Source organism: Branchiostoma belcheri, unplaced genomic scaffold (assembly GCF_001625305.1).
Source record: "Branchiostoma belcheri isolate BF01 breed outbred unplaced genomic scaffold, Haploidv18h27 scaffold112, whole genome shotgun sequence".
Classification (NCBI taxonomy): domain Eukaryota; kingdom Metazoa; phylum Chordata; class Leptocardii; order Amphioxiformes; family Branchiostomatidae; genus Branchiostoma; species Branchiostoma belcheri.
Window position 1 is genome coordinate 412,625 of NW_017802514.1, and position 18,088 is coordinate 430,712.

At 39.2% G+C, this 18,088-nt stretch overlaps 1 protein-coding gene across 4 annotated transcripts in view; it reads right to left on the reverse strand.

Moving 5' to 3' along the window:
- Window positions 1-18,088, reverse strand: part of LOC109461826 (protein piccolo-like) — a 35,261-nt gene that overhangs the window by 14,157 nt on the left and 3,016 nt on the right. Inside the window, exon 1 of one of the 4 annotated variants that reach the window (XM_019758300.1) lies at window positions 3,346-3,794. The exons of 2 other annotated variants lie outside the window; for them this stretch is intronic. In XM_019758300.1, coding sequence (XP_019613859.1) covers window positions 3,346-3,426 — 81 coding nt within the window. In that variant the 5' untranslated portion in view covers window positions 3,427-3,794. Of the gene's footprint in view, window positions 1-2,032; window positions 2,075-3,345; window positions 3,795-18,088 lie in introns of those variants that run through there. One more of the 4 variants, XM_019758308.1, reaches the window with a different exon arrangement.

Here is an 18,088-nt window from a genome sequence, read left to right on the forward strand (position 1 = left end):
AAGAAAAAAAAACGCCCACAAAGCAGGGCGCAAAAGAGAATCAACTAACACTTCCCAGGTACCAGCAGTTATATTTTTCATCAAAATACTTGTAGATATGCCCGATGTGCTCGCAATTTTCAAGCGCCCGGGCGCGCATGGCCGGCGCTCAGCACACAGAGATTTTTGTCCGGCGGTGTACGTTTGACACGGCCAGTGCCGAAGTATCACGATTCGGTGTCTCACAATATTATAATTTTTTGACATCAGTATAACTAAAAAAAAATTTGGTACTCAACATACGTACATTTGCTAAGAATGGAGTTGATTTGCAGTGATTTGTGTTTGTCGCGTGTGTTTGTGTTTCACTTACCGTCGTGAATGCATGTGGGGAGGGGGGCGCACTTACGCAAAACATATTCGCGGGGAAATAGATTCGCGGTACAGAGGTCCCCGCGAATTCCGCGAATCTAAATATACCGCGGAAATTTGTAGACTTACAGTACTTGTGCATGAGTAGCATTACCCGTAAACTAACCAGGACTTTAGCAAATATACATCTGTAAAGATCTACACATTCATCTGAAGCTTCAAAACAGTTCAACCTGAAGAATACATAATGGCGGCGACAAAGCTGAGCATAACACAATATAACACAACGGAACAGTTTTCCCTTGATACCTCCTAAACACACTCAGCCTGGCAGTCTCAGGTGGACCTGATACATGAGGGGCCGCCGTAATCGACATTTATGTACATCAACAATGGCACTCATCAACTCACCCCCAGTCCAACCACAACTCTCAATGAACAGCTAAAATAACTACCATATTCAGTGCTTTAACAGCATCCACAACAATGTAACCAGCGTCATTTTAGAAAAACTGCACCATGTTAACCTCACTTACTGTGTTAAAGCCTTATTCAGGAAAATATATGAGTGTAATTTCTATTGAATATTGATCATGTGGTTTTGATTTAGTCGTCCAGTCTACTTAACACCAAAGCTGTCTACCTGCAAAGAACATGTTTATAGCAAGGCTAAAATTGATGATGGCAAAACTAACACTCCCAGGCAATAACCTTTGCCAAAGGTCAATCTGCGGTATCTAAAGATCCTCATAATTTCTGTCATTAATACTCGTTAAGTCCTTTCAGTTATTAATAACATTGATGATATAATGTGACATATATTGCTGTAGACAATATAAAAAGTAGCGCTTAGAAAGACATAAACGCAAGACTTCTTTCATAAAAGCCTTTGTTATTTCTGCAACTTGTTTTGGTTTCACTTTCATTCTTTTAAGTACAATTTACCATTTTATGTAAGGATATCATTTTCAATATTGTTTAAACATTACACTGCTGCAGAAATGACGGAAATAACTAGTCTGCTCGCTGTCAAATTAGCTTCCTTTTGGCCCTAAAACTGGTGCAAGGACAGCCCTCTCTCCCTCCAGCCCTACAAAAACAATCATCTCCTGCAGCCAAATTTCCCCATGCCTGACTGCCTGAGTGCTTCAGTGCCAGTGCTTGGGTAAGATGATTATATTTGAGGGTAAGAAGTGCGCTGGCACGCTGCCGAGCGCTCACAGGGCTCCCCATCAGATTACTGCCACTGTCCACACACCAGAAATCTGTCACAGAAGCGAACACAATCACCACAGGCACTGAAAATTCAAAATGGCTGTCACCACCACCTATACAGTCTGCCTATCCCAACAAAACCACAGGAAAAACAAGATGGTTCCTCTCGGATTCCAAACGAGCACAAGGCCAAGCTGAAAGGCGGAATCAGCCAGATACGACCTTGTATTAGTTCTGGTGGTAGGAGACAACCTGTAAAATGTCACACATGGCTAGGCAATCCTTTCTGATGTCACCTGGAGTAACCCCAGTAATTCCCCACAAGGACAGGTGGAATCTGAAGATAAAACTATCAGTGGGTGATAACATGTCTCTCACACCCTTCCTCACACAATGGCACGACCATGAATAATTCCTAACACGCTGTTAACGGTGGTTACAGGTAAACAAAACAGCAAAGTCATACCCAGGGGCTTGGCTGGCAGCTGTCCTCCATTACAATGGCATCATTACCTGACCTCTGACATTTGACCTAGTTTCCACTGACATCACAGGTTGGTCGGTATATCTACACCGGTGGAAAAATATTCTGTGCACAGCTCTGGGCAATTTTTTTTCCACAGCAATGATGAGCCGGCAAATATAATGCCACAGCCAGAAAGTACATATGACAGCCTTGGAGGCCATGAAAAATGAGTAGGTTTAAAATTCCCCCAACCCACAAGTAACGTAGGCGCATATTCCTGACGTGTAGGTGTAGCATAAAGATGTGCTGTGATCGTTTATAAATTCAAAACTTCATCAGATAAAATTCTGCCAGCAGAAAGACAATTTCTGTGCACATGAGGACTGCTGAGAAGGAAACCCTTGAGTTGGGGCCCACTTTGCATGGAGCCATACTGTATGGCTGCTACCTGCGTCATTCCAACCAACAGTGGGGCCCTGACTAGTCACCTTCCTGATCAGGCATTCTAGTCTTGTCTGCTCCAACCTAGCTGGCTCCTACCTTGCCTACAGGAATAAAAACATCTCTGCTAAATAGCCCAGCCTACTAAGCAATACTCAGGGAGTGCTCATTCATAAATATACAGGTGCCCTTTGATATCAGTGTGGGAGGCAGGAGTTTGCAGAAAATCATCCCAAAACTATTTCAGCATAGCTTAGTGTTACATGTAATGTATACATGCACTTTGTACTTCAAATGTATACAGTATACACAATGAAATCTGTTCTTGCAGCCAGCTTTGTTCCATTGTTGTCTTTCAGACAGATTATACAGATCTGAATAATTCTAACAGCAGCATATGTACATGTAAGCCTTACATGAACCTGAATTACTTCTATGGCGCACTTATTTATCCTCTATTTGTGTGTATCGAAAAGATCTTATAATGTTAAAGAAAAATAGCCTGTACTGTGAATTTTTTTCACCTATCTAGAAATAATGCACTTGTTCCCAGAGGCACAGAATATTCATGAAGGAAGTAAGTGACACTACAGCCTGCAGAAAAACTGAAATATTACGTTGAGGAAATATCAAGAATATTAAAAGAAAACTTACTTATTATCAATACATACGGAACCTGTCATTCAGGAATATATCACCATGGCGGGAATAATTCATACAGTTCTGAAATATTTAAGCCAGGTGCTCTTCGGAGTATATTAAATTTGACATTCATGATATACAACACTTGAAAATACACCATGGTTACAGGCTACCCAGAGCTTATTATATCAACATACATTACAGTACATGTAATTGTAAAGCGTTGTTACCATGAGACTTGCTTGACATAGTCCTACAAGTTCAAGGTCCTCCTTTCTTCTATCAAGGGATGACAGTCCAAAGGGATACATCTCATCTCTCTAACAGGGCCAGACTAGCACTCCACTCGCCACATGACGTAAAACGTCTGTCAATAATTGGATTGGGTGTAAATCCCTTCTTCTGAGGCCCAAGACCATTCTTTAATTCTCCCTACGACTGTCAGTTGTGGTAATGATTCTGTGATGGAAGCCAAGCCAACATGGTGTTTCGGGCTCAATTTGCAGCATGTTGGCTGTGAACACTTCACGCATACTAATGAGGGCCTGGGCTGCCCCACAGGGGGCAAAGGTCAGCTCTCAGGTGGTGAGGAGATGGATGTACCTCAGTGGCTGGAGCTGGAGCTTTTGCACCACGTTGCGCTCAATGTTCGCTCTATCTCTTACATTTTCTTACTTCCAGAACGTGTGTAGATGCCAGACCCAATAACAAAATCGATCTAGTTTTGGCTACTTACATTAATCTTAAAGAGGAATGTAATATCAAATTAGACAGCTGAAAGAAAAAGCTGGAGATTTTCTTACCACAGGTTGTACTTTCAATGTTACCTTTTCTCTTGCATTTTCTTCCTAACACACCACTTGTCTCATGCTGGATGCTAACTGTTACACTATAGAAGAAAATTTTGACTGGTTTTCCTAGTATTCTTTAGCAGGAATGTAATATTGAATTAGACAGCTGGGACAAATGAATATAAATCATCACACAAAGTTTCTAGCCACCAATAAGTGTCCTGGGCACTTTGGGCACTCATAAGAAAATCAACGGAGACAAGGCCAACATAATTACATTTTACCTTTCTGAGGAACATGTTCAACCAGAAGAGAAGAAGACACCCTAATAGTCTCACCCAACAGTCTGTCTGTACACGTGTCTCAATTCTAAACCACAATTACATTTTTCTCAGTAACTCCCAAGAACCGGAGACACTTCTTATATCTAGATACCGCCTTACAAGTGCTTCCAACGTCAGAATAAATCGTTACATCAATGATAATCCGATATGCAACATAACACGAAAATATGCAGACAATTACATGCACTACGGCAATGCCGGTACTCCTCATTTCAGACCATTGAAATATGTACATTCAATATCATGATTTATGCAAACTATGTTGTATACATTGTGCTGTACTTTAAACAACTGATATTTGTGTACAAAATATAACAAGGAGCTGCCAATAATGTATAATTATGCTGCATATGACACAGTTCAGTTATTTGTGCGGCACATTTGCCATAAATCTCAAATTTGTTTGTTTGGTCTGTTAGGTGCATACTGGCACATAGGGTCATTTTTTTCAAGAAATCAGGTGTAATCCTTAAGTATCCTGTGCATTTCAACTTACGTATATATATATAGTATATAACAAGGAGCTGCCACACAGTTCAGTTATATGTGTGGTATATTTGCCATAAATCTCAAATTTGTTTGGTCAGTTAGGTGCATACTGGCACATACATTTGTAGGGCCATTACTTTCAAACTGTCAAGCTTTTCTTTAACTTATTCTGGCTTCTAAAAAAGTCCCAAACCAGCCTAACCTCTGTCTACAGAGTACAGCAGTCCCCACCTCACAGCTATAAAACATACCAACCCAGTCCACATATCAGGAAGTCTGTCAGGTTTGAGAAATCTCCCTATAATACACCAGGGATTATTGTCTTAACATTTGAGCATATTTCATGTGCCAGGACCACGCTGGGTGATTTATGCCAGGGAGAACATATCAATTGGCTTAAAGGACACATTTATCTATTTTCAACTGGTTGTAAGATATAGTATGCCCCATTGTAAATAGTCTCCACCAATTTTTTTTCTGTGCTTTTTTGTCCTCACCACCAGATTATTAGTTCTTGGATTTAACAAAAAATGTGCAGGGCTGGAAATTCATTTTTAGAATAAGTGCACCGGTGTAGCCAACCTAAAAATTTAGGTGCACAAAAATTTTTTAGGTCGACATATACCACATTACCAGGTAAATAAGAATGTCAGCAAAAAACTATAATTATGTTTTATTTCTTAAGAGAGTGTTATAACAATGATTTTATTATTTTTCTAACACTTAGGTGTTAAGAATATGCTATATATTACAAAACATTTAACATCATAGTATATGTAAACCTACGAAAATATTTGCACAGCTCCAAATTTGGGTGCACTAACTTCCGAAGCCAGTATTTTGAGCCCTGGTTCTTGGATTAAAAAAATTGTGTAACTGAAAAGTAAGCATGAAAACAGAGTCAGAAGGGAACATCTGCAGATCTGTTGCCACCTGCATTGCAAGGACCAAGTGGATAAATTGGAGTGGCCTTTAACCCAGTTTCTTTGCCATCAGGGTCTGGCCATGAGTCAAACTGTCCTTTCTGCAGGCAGTGAAATATTGTACAGTGTGCCTCAGGACTCCATATTGGGACTATGAAAATTCAATGACGGATGAATCATTCGTGTGAGAACAAGATGCTGTTGATTAACTTCAAGGTGAAACTGTTTTAATTATAAAATACATGTATAACTGTAGTAATCATGGAACTTTTTTTATTCGTTTATTTATTCCAAGGTTCATCCATAAAAAAATAACTACTTGCTATTCGGGCAATTTCAATTTTGGGCAATGGAATTTTAAAATCAGATTTGCCTCCAGCATTACACTTGAAGTTCAACTGAAGTAGAAGAGGGATTAAAAAATTAATCAAAACTTATGAAATATCACAACAATTCACTGCAGCGCAACACCGTAAAAGTAAAAATGGGCCTCCGGGTTCTACTTTCTCTTGCTACGAAACCAGCTAGCACTGGATTGACATGTGAAGGAAGAAGTTACGTGCTGGCACTGCTATGAAAAATGGCCACACAACGACATAGTCAAAAGAGCGCCAAATTCCTCTTTGAAAACAAAAGTGTTCGCTCAACAAGGCGAGGTTTGAACCATTGTTTTACAGCCATCTTACCGCCATGGAGCCAGACACAGGGAGATGTTTATGCATGGTAAATTGCATTATGGAGCAGCCTTGTTATCTGCTGCTGCATGCATGGAGCCTGGGAGCTGGAGAATTGTGGATCTGACAGGACTTATTTCCCATATTGATCCTGCGTTGCATCCCGACAGGAGTGAGGGTCTGTACGCATAATTACACTGCCAACGGCACCCTCACCACAATCTAATTTCTGCACTCTCATCTAACTTTCCTACCCTACCTCCGATGGATTAGAACGTTTCTGATATCCGACTGTAAAACTTTATCCCGCCGTTTCCAGAAGTTTCACCTTGATTATTTGCAGTTGAGGCTGTGGTGAGCCGGGTTACTTTATATTTCATTATTGTGGTAATCAGTCCTGGCAATCCCAAGAGAACGCCCTTCATTTCCAGAGCTAATAGCAAGTCCCAACCAGTCATATTTACCTATTTCCCACAAGAAATTTCCACCCATTTCCAAGTACCGCATAGAGAATTCAGATATCTTGGCGTGTCCTCCTTCTGCTCATTCTGACTCGTCACATTTATGCATGAATGTGATACACAATTTATTAGCAGCTATCTTCAGCCTGACACAACGTAATACCGCCAGAAGCCGTAGATTAAGAAAATTCTCACCCCTATTTTCTACGCTCATGTTATCTTTCCGTTTGAATTTTCTAAAAGGTTAAGTCTGTGTGGTAGCTTCCACCCTGTCTCACCCTGTCCGATTTGTAACCGGCACGAATCGCTGTATACATTAATCCCGACATAATGTAATCAAATAGCTTTGTAAGGGATAATATTCATCAATTGTTAATTATACAACAAGTGAAGGTCAATCAAATACCAGACAATCAAAATACATCAGCAAATCGGTGGTAACTGGTGAATTATTCAACAACACAGAGAATCCTGAAAATATCACTTAAACAGCTTCCATGCTGTTGTTTTTCTCTGCTTTCCCAGATAACAGCTACTGGCTTCTCCGCAAGCGTAAACGTGCATGTGGCTTGGAGAATTATTCTTCCAACGTATAATACGGGGAATGCCAACTCCACCGTGCACAAAAAATTCTGCATGATGATTTGCTGCATAATTTCCCGTCACAGTATCGACCACTGGGGCCATTTTAATACATACAGAATTGGGTATAATGCCAGCGTGCCCTGGCTGCATGTGTTTTACATGGAGCCCCGTGAAGTATTGATTGTGTTTTTACAGCAGGGAAGGCAACACAGGGATACAGGGGGGGAAAACAGAACCCGGGTGAAACAGCGAGAACAACAAGCCTTTTAGCACCCTGGCAAGACTTGTGTGCTTTAATGTTACATTTGTGTTTCAATGTATGTATATTTTCTTGTTAGATTTTATCGTAGGCACCCATTACCTTCTACAGTAATGGTTACACTCGCAATAAATACAAGATACCAAGCTTTTTAATCAAGGAGAAACCCTAAAGGAAACTATCTGGTTAATAATAAGATAGCAATATAAGAATATTATTAGTCGCAACAAAATATGGTGCTGTAAAAACCATGTTTTATATGAACATAGGAAACATTGGTGTAATATTTCATTTTTTTCATATTCATAATAAGACAAACTCAGTTCATAACTATCCTGTATTCAATGCTTACATTGTAAAATACTTTCCTTGGGTAACTTAATTATTTCATAAAACTCGTTGATTAATAACGAAGGAAACTAATTATCTACCTGATAACTTGGTCACTAATATAGGCGACCAATGCCGGCCCTTCCATAGAATTCTTTCATTTGTTGAACAATCATAAACTGACTTTTCTTAACAACTGTACAAGATTTAGACAAAATAATACTTTAGGAAATGGAAAATCCACTTGTTCAGATTCAATATTATATATCATATACCGTATGTCCAAGAGAGGGTAGTGGTGTTCAAACACCATTCTAGTGTACCAAGTTGTGCTAGAACTTCCACCTAGCGATGAGATAAATAAATATGAATAGTTCACTTATTGTGAGCTAAGAAGTGTGAGTAATGCCCACAGTATTTAGTTACTTTCACACAATTGCACCTGACATCAACACTGTACCCTGTTGCTTGCGATATCTCTTCTGACATCAGGCAGAGAACTGAGATTCATACACTAGTATCCAATCTATGCCTGCAGAAATTTCTATATTATCAGAGAGCCTATCTAGTAGGAGTCACATAATAGTAAAACACATAAGAAACGTGTGATTCAAGTACTTAAAAAATACAAGTAGGAAACATAATTTTTTTGCAGATCCATTTTCTAGCCTTTTTGAAAGTGATAAGACATGAAATACAGTATATACAACTGAGATATGGGGCCTAAATCGTACACTAAATCGTGTGTAGATTCCTACACGAAGTGTTGTAATTAATGTAACAGCAACAGAATTGCTCTTTGGTTATATTTCCCAAATACTTACAATGTACCACAAAGCTAACTGTAGTATCTAGCTAATGAGAGCCTAAAAAACTGTCTTCACAGCTAATTAAATACATCCCCATTTAACTGTGTACATGTACTTGTCTACGATTGATGTTGACTTTGAAAAGAAAACATTTTCCAGACTGAATCCCTTACATCTAGCAACTCTAACCTCTACTTTATATACAACGAAGCGTTCGCATTAAGCAAAAGTTGATGTGGCTCAGGGGAAGTCAGGAATATCAGCGCCGGCGCTCCTGGCCTTCAGTGAAGATGTATTCGAATGACGTACCTCTGGGATGTTAGTGGGAAAAATGGCAGGCCAACAGGAGTCTAGTCCAACCAACCCCAGATCAATAGCCATTAGAATGTATTGCCAAAGGAATTGCACAACCTTGAAATATTCAGCATAGTTGTGCAGGCACTTTGCATCTATGTACTTGGATATGGAAGGTGTCCGTTTTTTTACCACCATAATTAGAGCAAAATCTGTCACGTTGAATGTCTAACCTTTAGAAGACAGGGAAAATGGACAACAAACAAGGCAGGTAGTAGTGCGTGTGCTATCTAGAGTTGCTCTATCTAGATCAAGATGTGCCCTTGACATAGATGTACCCTTAAAGTTTTATAATTTAAAAGCCACAAATAGGCAAAAAGAGGTGGTTGAAAATGAATTCTATCTATTTTTGGGTTGAAAATGAATTCATCTATTTTTTGCAGCAGGGACATGCCAATGCTTGTTGAACACTGAATTTGTAGTTTGATAAGTCACACCTGCTATTAATAATAGTTAGGCTGGTTTGCCCATGATAATCTGATTCTAGCTGGGATAGTTGTTACATAACAGACTTTCAGTGTTGTGTAAATAACTTGACCTCAGCCACATTTGTCAGGATCAGTCAGAATCACAGTTCAAAGCACTGAAAGCCCTGGTAAGATTTCTGTGGGTAACATCATATTTCTTGCTGTAGACAGATTTGTGTTTACCTACACATGTATCAGAACTGTGGGGCAAGAAGTTGTGAGAGCATGAATCTATTTAAACACACTTATATTTCATTGGGGTATAAAAGTTTCATAACATTGTGTCGTGTTGTCGATACAATGTGATTTTAGGTTTCTAAATACGGGTACTGTACTATAATTTAACTCTTGTACAAGTTTCGTAATATGATGTTGTTGGGATTTTATATATCTCAATGCAAACTGTATCTACTATCTATTATCTTTCAACATATACAGTGTAGAATTGTGATTGTATAAATTCCTATTTTCACTGTGTATGATGTACTCTCATCAGAACACATACACACTGCATACACATTTTTGAATACATGTATATAGAAGTAATGGAAAGACCAGGACCTTACAACAAGGTTGAAGGTGTTCTGTGATTATTTCTTCCTTAAATTCACCTTTTACATCTCTATGAGTATGTTTAAAGGTATTTGTGACCTTGAAGAATTTAACAACAATGTTGTCACAAAATCTGAGTGGTGCACCTAGTCATTATATAATTTGTAGACATGTAATTCGAGCACTCTGGCAGTACACACTGTATTTCACCCACACTGAAACATCTAGATCATAGATGTATTTATAGACACAACAGTCCCGTTTCCAATGCCCTATGCAGAGTTTCCTGGAATTTGACAGCACTTCCTGTGAATAGGTTAACACCTACAGACTGTAGCGGTATTTCTCTATCACACTATGCATGTTACAATCCTTGTGATTAGCATACATGTACATCATTTACTCACTACTACATGAACATTTTCAAAAAAAAAATTGATTCAACTATAATTTCTATAATCTAACATATTCATACATGTTTGTGTTATTTTGCATTGAAGAAATTGCGTGCTTTTTAGATTTTGAATTGCATGTATATGGTAACCTTGTTTGCCTGTCAGCTTGAGCCCAGGAGAAACCTTTTAGAATTTTCCTAGAAAATCAGGCAAGAACGCAATCACAGCTACAGGGCAGTGGCTGACCCGCACCCCCATTACCATGCGGAAAAGCCTCCAAACGCAGCACCCCGTGGAGAACTGTTGATCAAATGCATCGGGACAAAATTACTCTGCTACAGCTGACGGTCACATGTGGAACAGAAGCAGCCAGAGACAAATCTATTCTTGCCTTATTATTACCCAGCGATGGCGTTATGATAAGGGTGCCCCACAGTGGTAGTCGTAATTTGATGGAATAAGTCTTGTGGGGTGGAAGGAGTGTTTGCTTGATCATGAGTGTGGGGTGGGAGGGGGGCATGTGGGATATGGGTACCTGAAGATATTCCCACACACTTGTCATATTAAAATCATTGTCTTGTAACTATGTAAGAAAAATGCATGTCTTAGAAAATTAAACCAATACCTTGCTTTCTTATACAGACAATCTGGATTAACTTAAAGGAATGCCAAGAGCAATGTTGTGAAACAAGTAACCATGAAGGGCGTTCCAAGGTCACAGGTCAGAAGAAGAAATTCTGAATCTAAAATTCTTCTTCTTCTGATCTCTACTTCAATTCTTGTTTTAAGTGTCTGCACTACTAAAGAAAACTGCACACATAAACCAATTCGCATTGAAATCATAATGACATTTTTCTAACAAGCAAATGAAGGTGTATATTGGCATGGGAAATAAGATTTCAGATGTGTTTTTATTACTAGTCTATAGGTACTACCACACAGAGCAATATTGTACCATACGTATTTGCCGTAACCTTACAAAAGCTGTAAAATTTATCGCCTACCTTCGGAAGAATATAATTACGTTGAACAGTTCAATATATATTTGTACCCGAGTCATAAATCTGTGTTCCTGCAGCAATTCATTTTTGTTGCCTTAGCCACAGGTGCTCCTTCTGCTGAAAAATTGACAACAGAACCAGAAATGACACATTTGAATTGGCTCATCTGTTGTAATGGGCATCTATAGTATGACTTCCGGAAAAAATCCTATCATATTACAGAAAGGATGAGAGACTAAACTTAAGGCGTAATATTTTTTATCTTCCCAAGTATCTATCACGGGAAGTAAGGTCCTTGCCACCTTTCAATTAAGGGTTATTGAATTATGCCGATATTGACTGCAGATTATCCTGTGCACTGTGGTTCTCTTCTTCATCATACTTGATATTTGCGACAAAGTAAGAAATAAATGTGTAAAACAAACATTAGACATCCAATATCTTGATGTACTGTAAAGTGCATGCTGATAGTTGATAAGTAGGGAAAGTATAACTGTAACAAGACCCTCCTAGATATGTATCACTTTCAGCAGCATTTCAAATGCTACTCATTCATCATACATGCAAGTTGTATTAGAGTGTACCGAAATAATATGGTTCTACCATAAGAAGGTTCTTTTTTAAAAAGCAGAAAAGACTGAAATATTGTCTAAAGATAATCAAAATTGGGAGATGGTCTTCAATGCATTGTGATTTCACTTTGTGAACTTCAGTCAAAAAATCAGAAATTACAGTAATGCAAGTTTTGCTTATTTACAAAATAAGAACTGATCCTAAAACACTTGTTAGGTAATAATACAATATTCTGATGCAACTGTCTGATATAAAGCTCTACTCCAGACCTACAGGCCAGCTTCTAACCACCTCACTCGCTAAAAATGCCTATGACCAGTATGTACAAATGTGTCATATTATAGAAAACATGGAGTCATCCTATGAGTCCATCAGTGTAGCCATAAAGAGTAGATAGAACAACATTGATGGGCTAACTAAACGTGATGAAAACTGAATCCAACTGCAACCTTTGGCTCAACCACTGGAGTTTGTACTGTCTGAAATGTAGCTAAATAGAACACATGTCGTACAATGAGACAAAAGTCAAATGTCGGCCACAGTTGGCGTTGAAGGCAGGAATGCTGCGGTGAATTCAGAATTTTGCGTAGGAGCCGAGAGAAGCAGTGCACATTACTATGGCAACCATTGTAGGTAGAGTGGCCCCTGTCGTACAGGCCATACAAGGAGACATGCTAGTAGCTACAGACATTCAGGTTATCAATGGCTTCACAAACAAATTTCTCAACATGCCTCTTCAGAATATTTGAAGTAATTATGATTCACAGGCTTTTGCAATATTGGGCAGCTGGCCCTGCTATGTGAAGGACAGGGGAAATAGGATAGACATTTTAGGTGCCATTCTGGACCACTTAACTTACGTCATGCAATGATCATAATGTACTGTACTAGTACAATACTGACTGAAATGTTGCTGGTATTTGAAAAAAAAATCATAGAGATATAAGGTTCTAGACGTAAAAAGGTGTGTATGATGACACTTTTGTATCGTGTAATCTTTGACTTTGGAACCTAACGTTAGAATTTAGAAACATATAGCAATGTTTATTACTCACATATTGCAACATAATACAAAATGCAATCTTTTACACAAGGAAAAACTGTAAAAAGGCATTCCGTTTTTCATACAATGGTCAACCTAAGATTAGTCATACAGCAATAAATGATAATAAAACTAATCTGTTGTAATATGCATGGCTGAATCTGTTTTAGGTCCTGTGATATAATAAAAGCTACTATATGCAATTGTAGCCCTACTGAAATAAATTTCTTGTACTATATATTATGCTGCTATAAAGTACAGGGTTAATCCACTGCTAAATGCAGAACATAAACTGAGGTAGGGATGATTTTACAGTATAATATTTCTATATCTAACTCCATGTTAGAGAATTTATAAGGATAGACTTGTACATTGTGTTGGATTGGTTCCTCTATACAGCTGGTAACTTACACGTACATGTACTAGTTATTGAGGACATTTGTTTATTAGGATAAAGGATTATCAGTAACATCATGATTCAATACAGGAATAACATCGTTGGACGTACATGAAAAGCCGACTTGCAAGTACAATGCATCTGGTATGTGAAAAATGGCTCAAACAAAATACCAACCATATCCAGTTAGATGGAAACTGGCTGCCATATTCTTGATTTACGTCCAGGGTTGTGTTTTGATTGGCGTGTTGATGTTCAGGTCAAATGTTCAGCGGACGGTTCAGTCAGAGATGCCACTTACTCGAGTAAACACAATAACAAACCAAATTCAAACTTGGAGTAAACAGAGATTAAATGCCTTTCACAATGCCAGTTGACCCATGTCCCTATTTCTATACCCACTTCCAACTGCCCTGAAAACATTACAATTTCATTTTCAATGCCTGTGCTAACCTGATCATCTCCATCTCCAATTAACAAAGAAAAAACAAAATACTTTACCAATGTAATTCTAGCTATTCTAAGTTTCATTCTGGATAGTTTTTCAGCTTTTCCTAGCCACCAGTCCGTGGTGGGTAGACTGATGGGGGAGGCTAACATACGTGGCAGGCTGTGTAGAACATCGCAATCTTCTCCATACATCACCAAACTTCTGTAGCCACGGGCAAGGCCAACCTTCCGCACTACTCCACCTCTCCCCCCTTCATCTCAGCACTGTGAATTATGTTCTATCGGCCCAAAATGAGAACTTACTTCTACACCTTTATACCCCATACAGATCAGAAGCCACCATTACTGTATATAACATTACCATGATATCATTGCAGCAGCCATTGCACTGATTTACTGGCGTTCTCTTCCCTATGTCATTGCCTGATTGTGTTTCTGACCTCCCATGGAATCAGTTTGTTGAAACTGAAAGGAGCGCCCATTTGTTTTTGATGATGGATAAACAAATAAGAGGAAGCTTTGGGGATTCGGCTAGTCTTGTGTGATGTAAACAGGCCATTTGTAGCAGTAGCTGAACAGAATTATGACCCGTGCTTGCCTTTAATGGAATGGAGCTACAGAGAGATGAGGAGGTGAAATATTATTAGGGCTTTCTTTTCATAGCCTACTAGTACTACCATACTAGTATAACACTGACTTCCAAGTTCGTGCCACTGCTAAAAACAGCATATGTTTGACTAGCTGGAAAGACGAAATACGACAGTAAAATAAAAGGGTATCAGAATAACTGGTCTGTGCCAAATCAGTCAAGAAAAACCTGTCGGGGTAACTAAGGCATTTATGTTGAAATGTAATTTCCACAAGGCGTACTTGGCACAGATTAAGACTTGCGATAATTTTTATCTATTGGACTGAGTACTTACTTCCCTTTATGGTATACAATACATTTAGTTATCTGTATAACAGTGTTTAAAGCTATTAAGTGCACCATCTACACAAAGTTTTACCTACGAGGGATAAAGTGATTATAATGTTGTACACACAGGTGACAGCATTGAAACATTTATCAAACAGACCACGTTCTTCCTTTATCATTCCTTCCCACAAACTGTCTCATCAGTCATTTGTCTCCCCTGATGGCAGAATTAGGTAAAGGTGAATTTTACACTTTGCACCTTGCGGAGAAATTACCGAGGGAGGGTGTGCAAAACCCCACCCACAGGGCTCCCGGTTCAACCCCCGCTATCACGAATTCATGGGAGGGAGTCGACAACCATTCCCATCATTGTGGGGTCATCGCGGCAGCATTTGTCTTCCCGCCAACAATGGAGGCCGTCGCGGCGCACACTTGTGGAACGTAATGAGCAGCCAAAGGACAATCATTCCACAATCACGCAAATGGAAAGGATCACGCGCAAGCCAGGTCGTCGGCACCATGTGTCCGTAAATTGTTGTGCTGAAGTGCAGATCTCCCAGGCTTAGATTAAGTGATAAATATTTCCCAGAAACAGGATGCGGACGATTCCGCCACAGGAAAGTAACGTAATCTCGCCGAACAGAGATATTCGCACATGTAACAGCTTGAGTGGGATGTGGCCGCGTAAGCGCCAAGTCTTAAGACAGAAAGCTGTCTTATCAACATCAACCATGTGTGTACTTCCCTTCTTAACGTCTCACTGTGTAGAAGTCAACACCTTGTAATTAATTCCAGTAAAATTTCAGCTGCATCCGATGCTGTCTCCAATTCTAGGGTGTTTTCCTACATGTATACTATATGATTGTGTCATGAATGTTATTATAAGTTACATTTAACGACCATACCTAAAGTTTATAGTCCTAAATACCGTAAATCTTTGAATGTTCGCAGTGGTATTATCTTTGTGGTTTTAGTGGTGACCTCTTTCTGCCAAATTCTAACACAGCAAATACATGTTTTGTAATTCTACTGTGTTACAGAATTGTGTAAACTGCAAACTTCAAACACTACAAAACCTCCTCCATTCCCTCTTTGTGCAAAATAAAACCACCACGAAAATTAAAAGCCTTCAGAGTATCATCTTTATAATATACAAGTACGTAACATTCATTATGAGATGTATATTTACTGACTTTATGTAGTGCATTATGATGTGTATGAGTAGACAAACAACCGTCGTAGCTGCCACATCCTCCTACGCTACATACCATTAATGGTTATCAAGGCACAAAGCCAGGTAATTTAATGTAGTGGCTCCTAAATCTGGCCACAAAGATGGTATCAGCTGGGCTGTGAGTGGCAGACCAGTGTAGTAATAACCGGGCTGTGATAATGTGGTGGAAACTCTGCCTGGAATTAAATCAATACTGTGCAACAAATTGGGTTGGTCGTGTGGTAGCTGCGGCAACAGAAATCGGCTCCGAGCATGGTTGGTTTGACGCGAACATCTTAAGATTGTGCCTCCGAGCAACTCTTTTCATCATTTCAACCAACTGGGTCACTCTTGGATTTCAAAGCTGCAAATTTTCTAATTTGGGAGTACAAATTGCAAAGAAACCAAATCATTATATAACTAGACTTACAATGTTCAATGAGCTTATGCAACATAGATTTTCTAATATTTCATAAAATAATTCTATCACTGAATCATATCTTCAATCCATTTATATAACCTGTAGTCTTCTTAATCATTAATGTGATATTTAAAGCCTTGAATACTTCTATCAGTAGTATCACTGCAAACTGCAAAATGTTATCAATTTCTTCCATTTATACTCATACACTATTATGCATATCCTTAAGTCATTCTATGTTCTCAAGTTGGCATAATGTGCGCCTAATTTATATGCAGCTGAAAAGACATGATCTGATGCAAAATCTAGTTCTAATTGGCATTGACACCCTGGTAGGTTAAATCATACAATGAGCTCTGGGTGAAAGTTTAGAGCCATTAAGGTTTGGCCTGACCGCGAGTCCTGACACACTTACTCATCACACATGCTGAACATCGTGTAACTACAAATCTCCCCATTCCTGCCTAGTCCTGAACCAGGAACACACTTCCTAAGTATTGGTGAAACATCTACTTAGAATTCCACTTGCAGAATTCCTGCAGACAACTTCCGTCTGAGCCGAGAAGACCATCCAAAAGACAATTTCCCTGCCCAGCCACCCGAATAATTGTGAAATGAATCATACAGGAGACTGGGGAGAGGGCTTTTGCCACAACGGTGCGCCGACATCCTGGGAGAGAGGGCTGTTTGGGAGAAGACAAATGCAGCTGAGACTTGCCACTCTCCCCGACAGTCCCCGTCTGTGCAAACACGGGAAGATATACTATATCCTGGGCAAAATATGTGTCGGAAACATTAGAGCAACCATCCAACAAATTTCCCCGCTATCCCTTACGCTTCAACCTGCTGACAAGTGCTGAAATTTGAGAGAAGATGTTTATGTATGGTTGCCTGTTCCTGACACGCTATCTACACAAATGTAATGACTGACTAAAAACAAACAACAAGCTATGGTGCAAAACGTACACATACACTTGTTGCAATGCAAGGATACTTGTTGTAGAAATGGCACTTGGAAAAATAAACGGAGTGCCCACTTATTTGCCTGCAGTGTACATATAAAGCTATTGACATTGTCTGAATCCGGAGCCAGTACAGTTCCACAGAATACTTTCACTTCAAAACCAGACAAAGCTTACTTCTTGGACGTGTGACAACCTGGGCCAAAGGTCGACCTTCTACATTTTTGATCTGGTACTGTTTATGTTCACATCCGACTTTGGACTTTTATAATCGGGTGTAGTGTCTACCGATGTGTACACAGATTATTTGATAATGACTAGTCATAGTAATACTAGTATGTAGGTGTTTGAGAACTACATGTAGCAAGCAGAGAGGCATTATTTTTTTTGCTAACTATTGAGTTATCAGTTACAAAATAAACTGAATACTATGTGTTCGTTGCTATGCCGCAGTACACTCAACCCTGTATGAAGCAGTTGGAACAAATTTATTTTTTCTTGTTCCTCCCTGCCTTAACAAACAACATTACAACTTTCCCCCCTGGCTCCTCCCATGCTGTTGTTG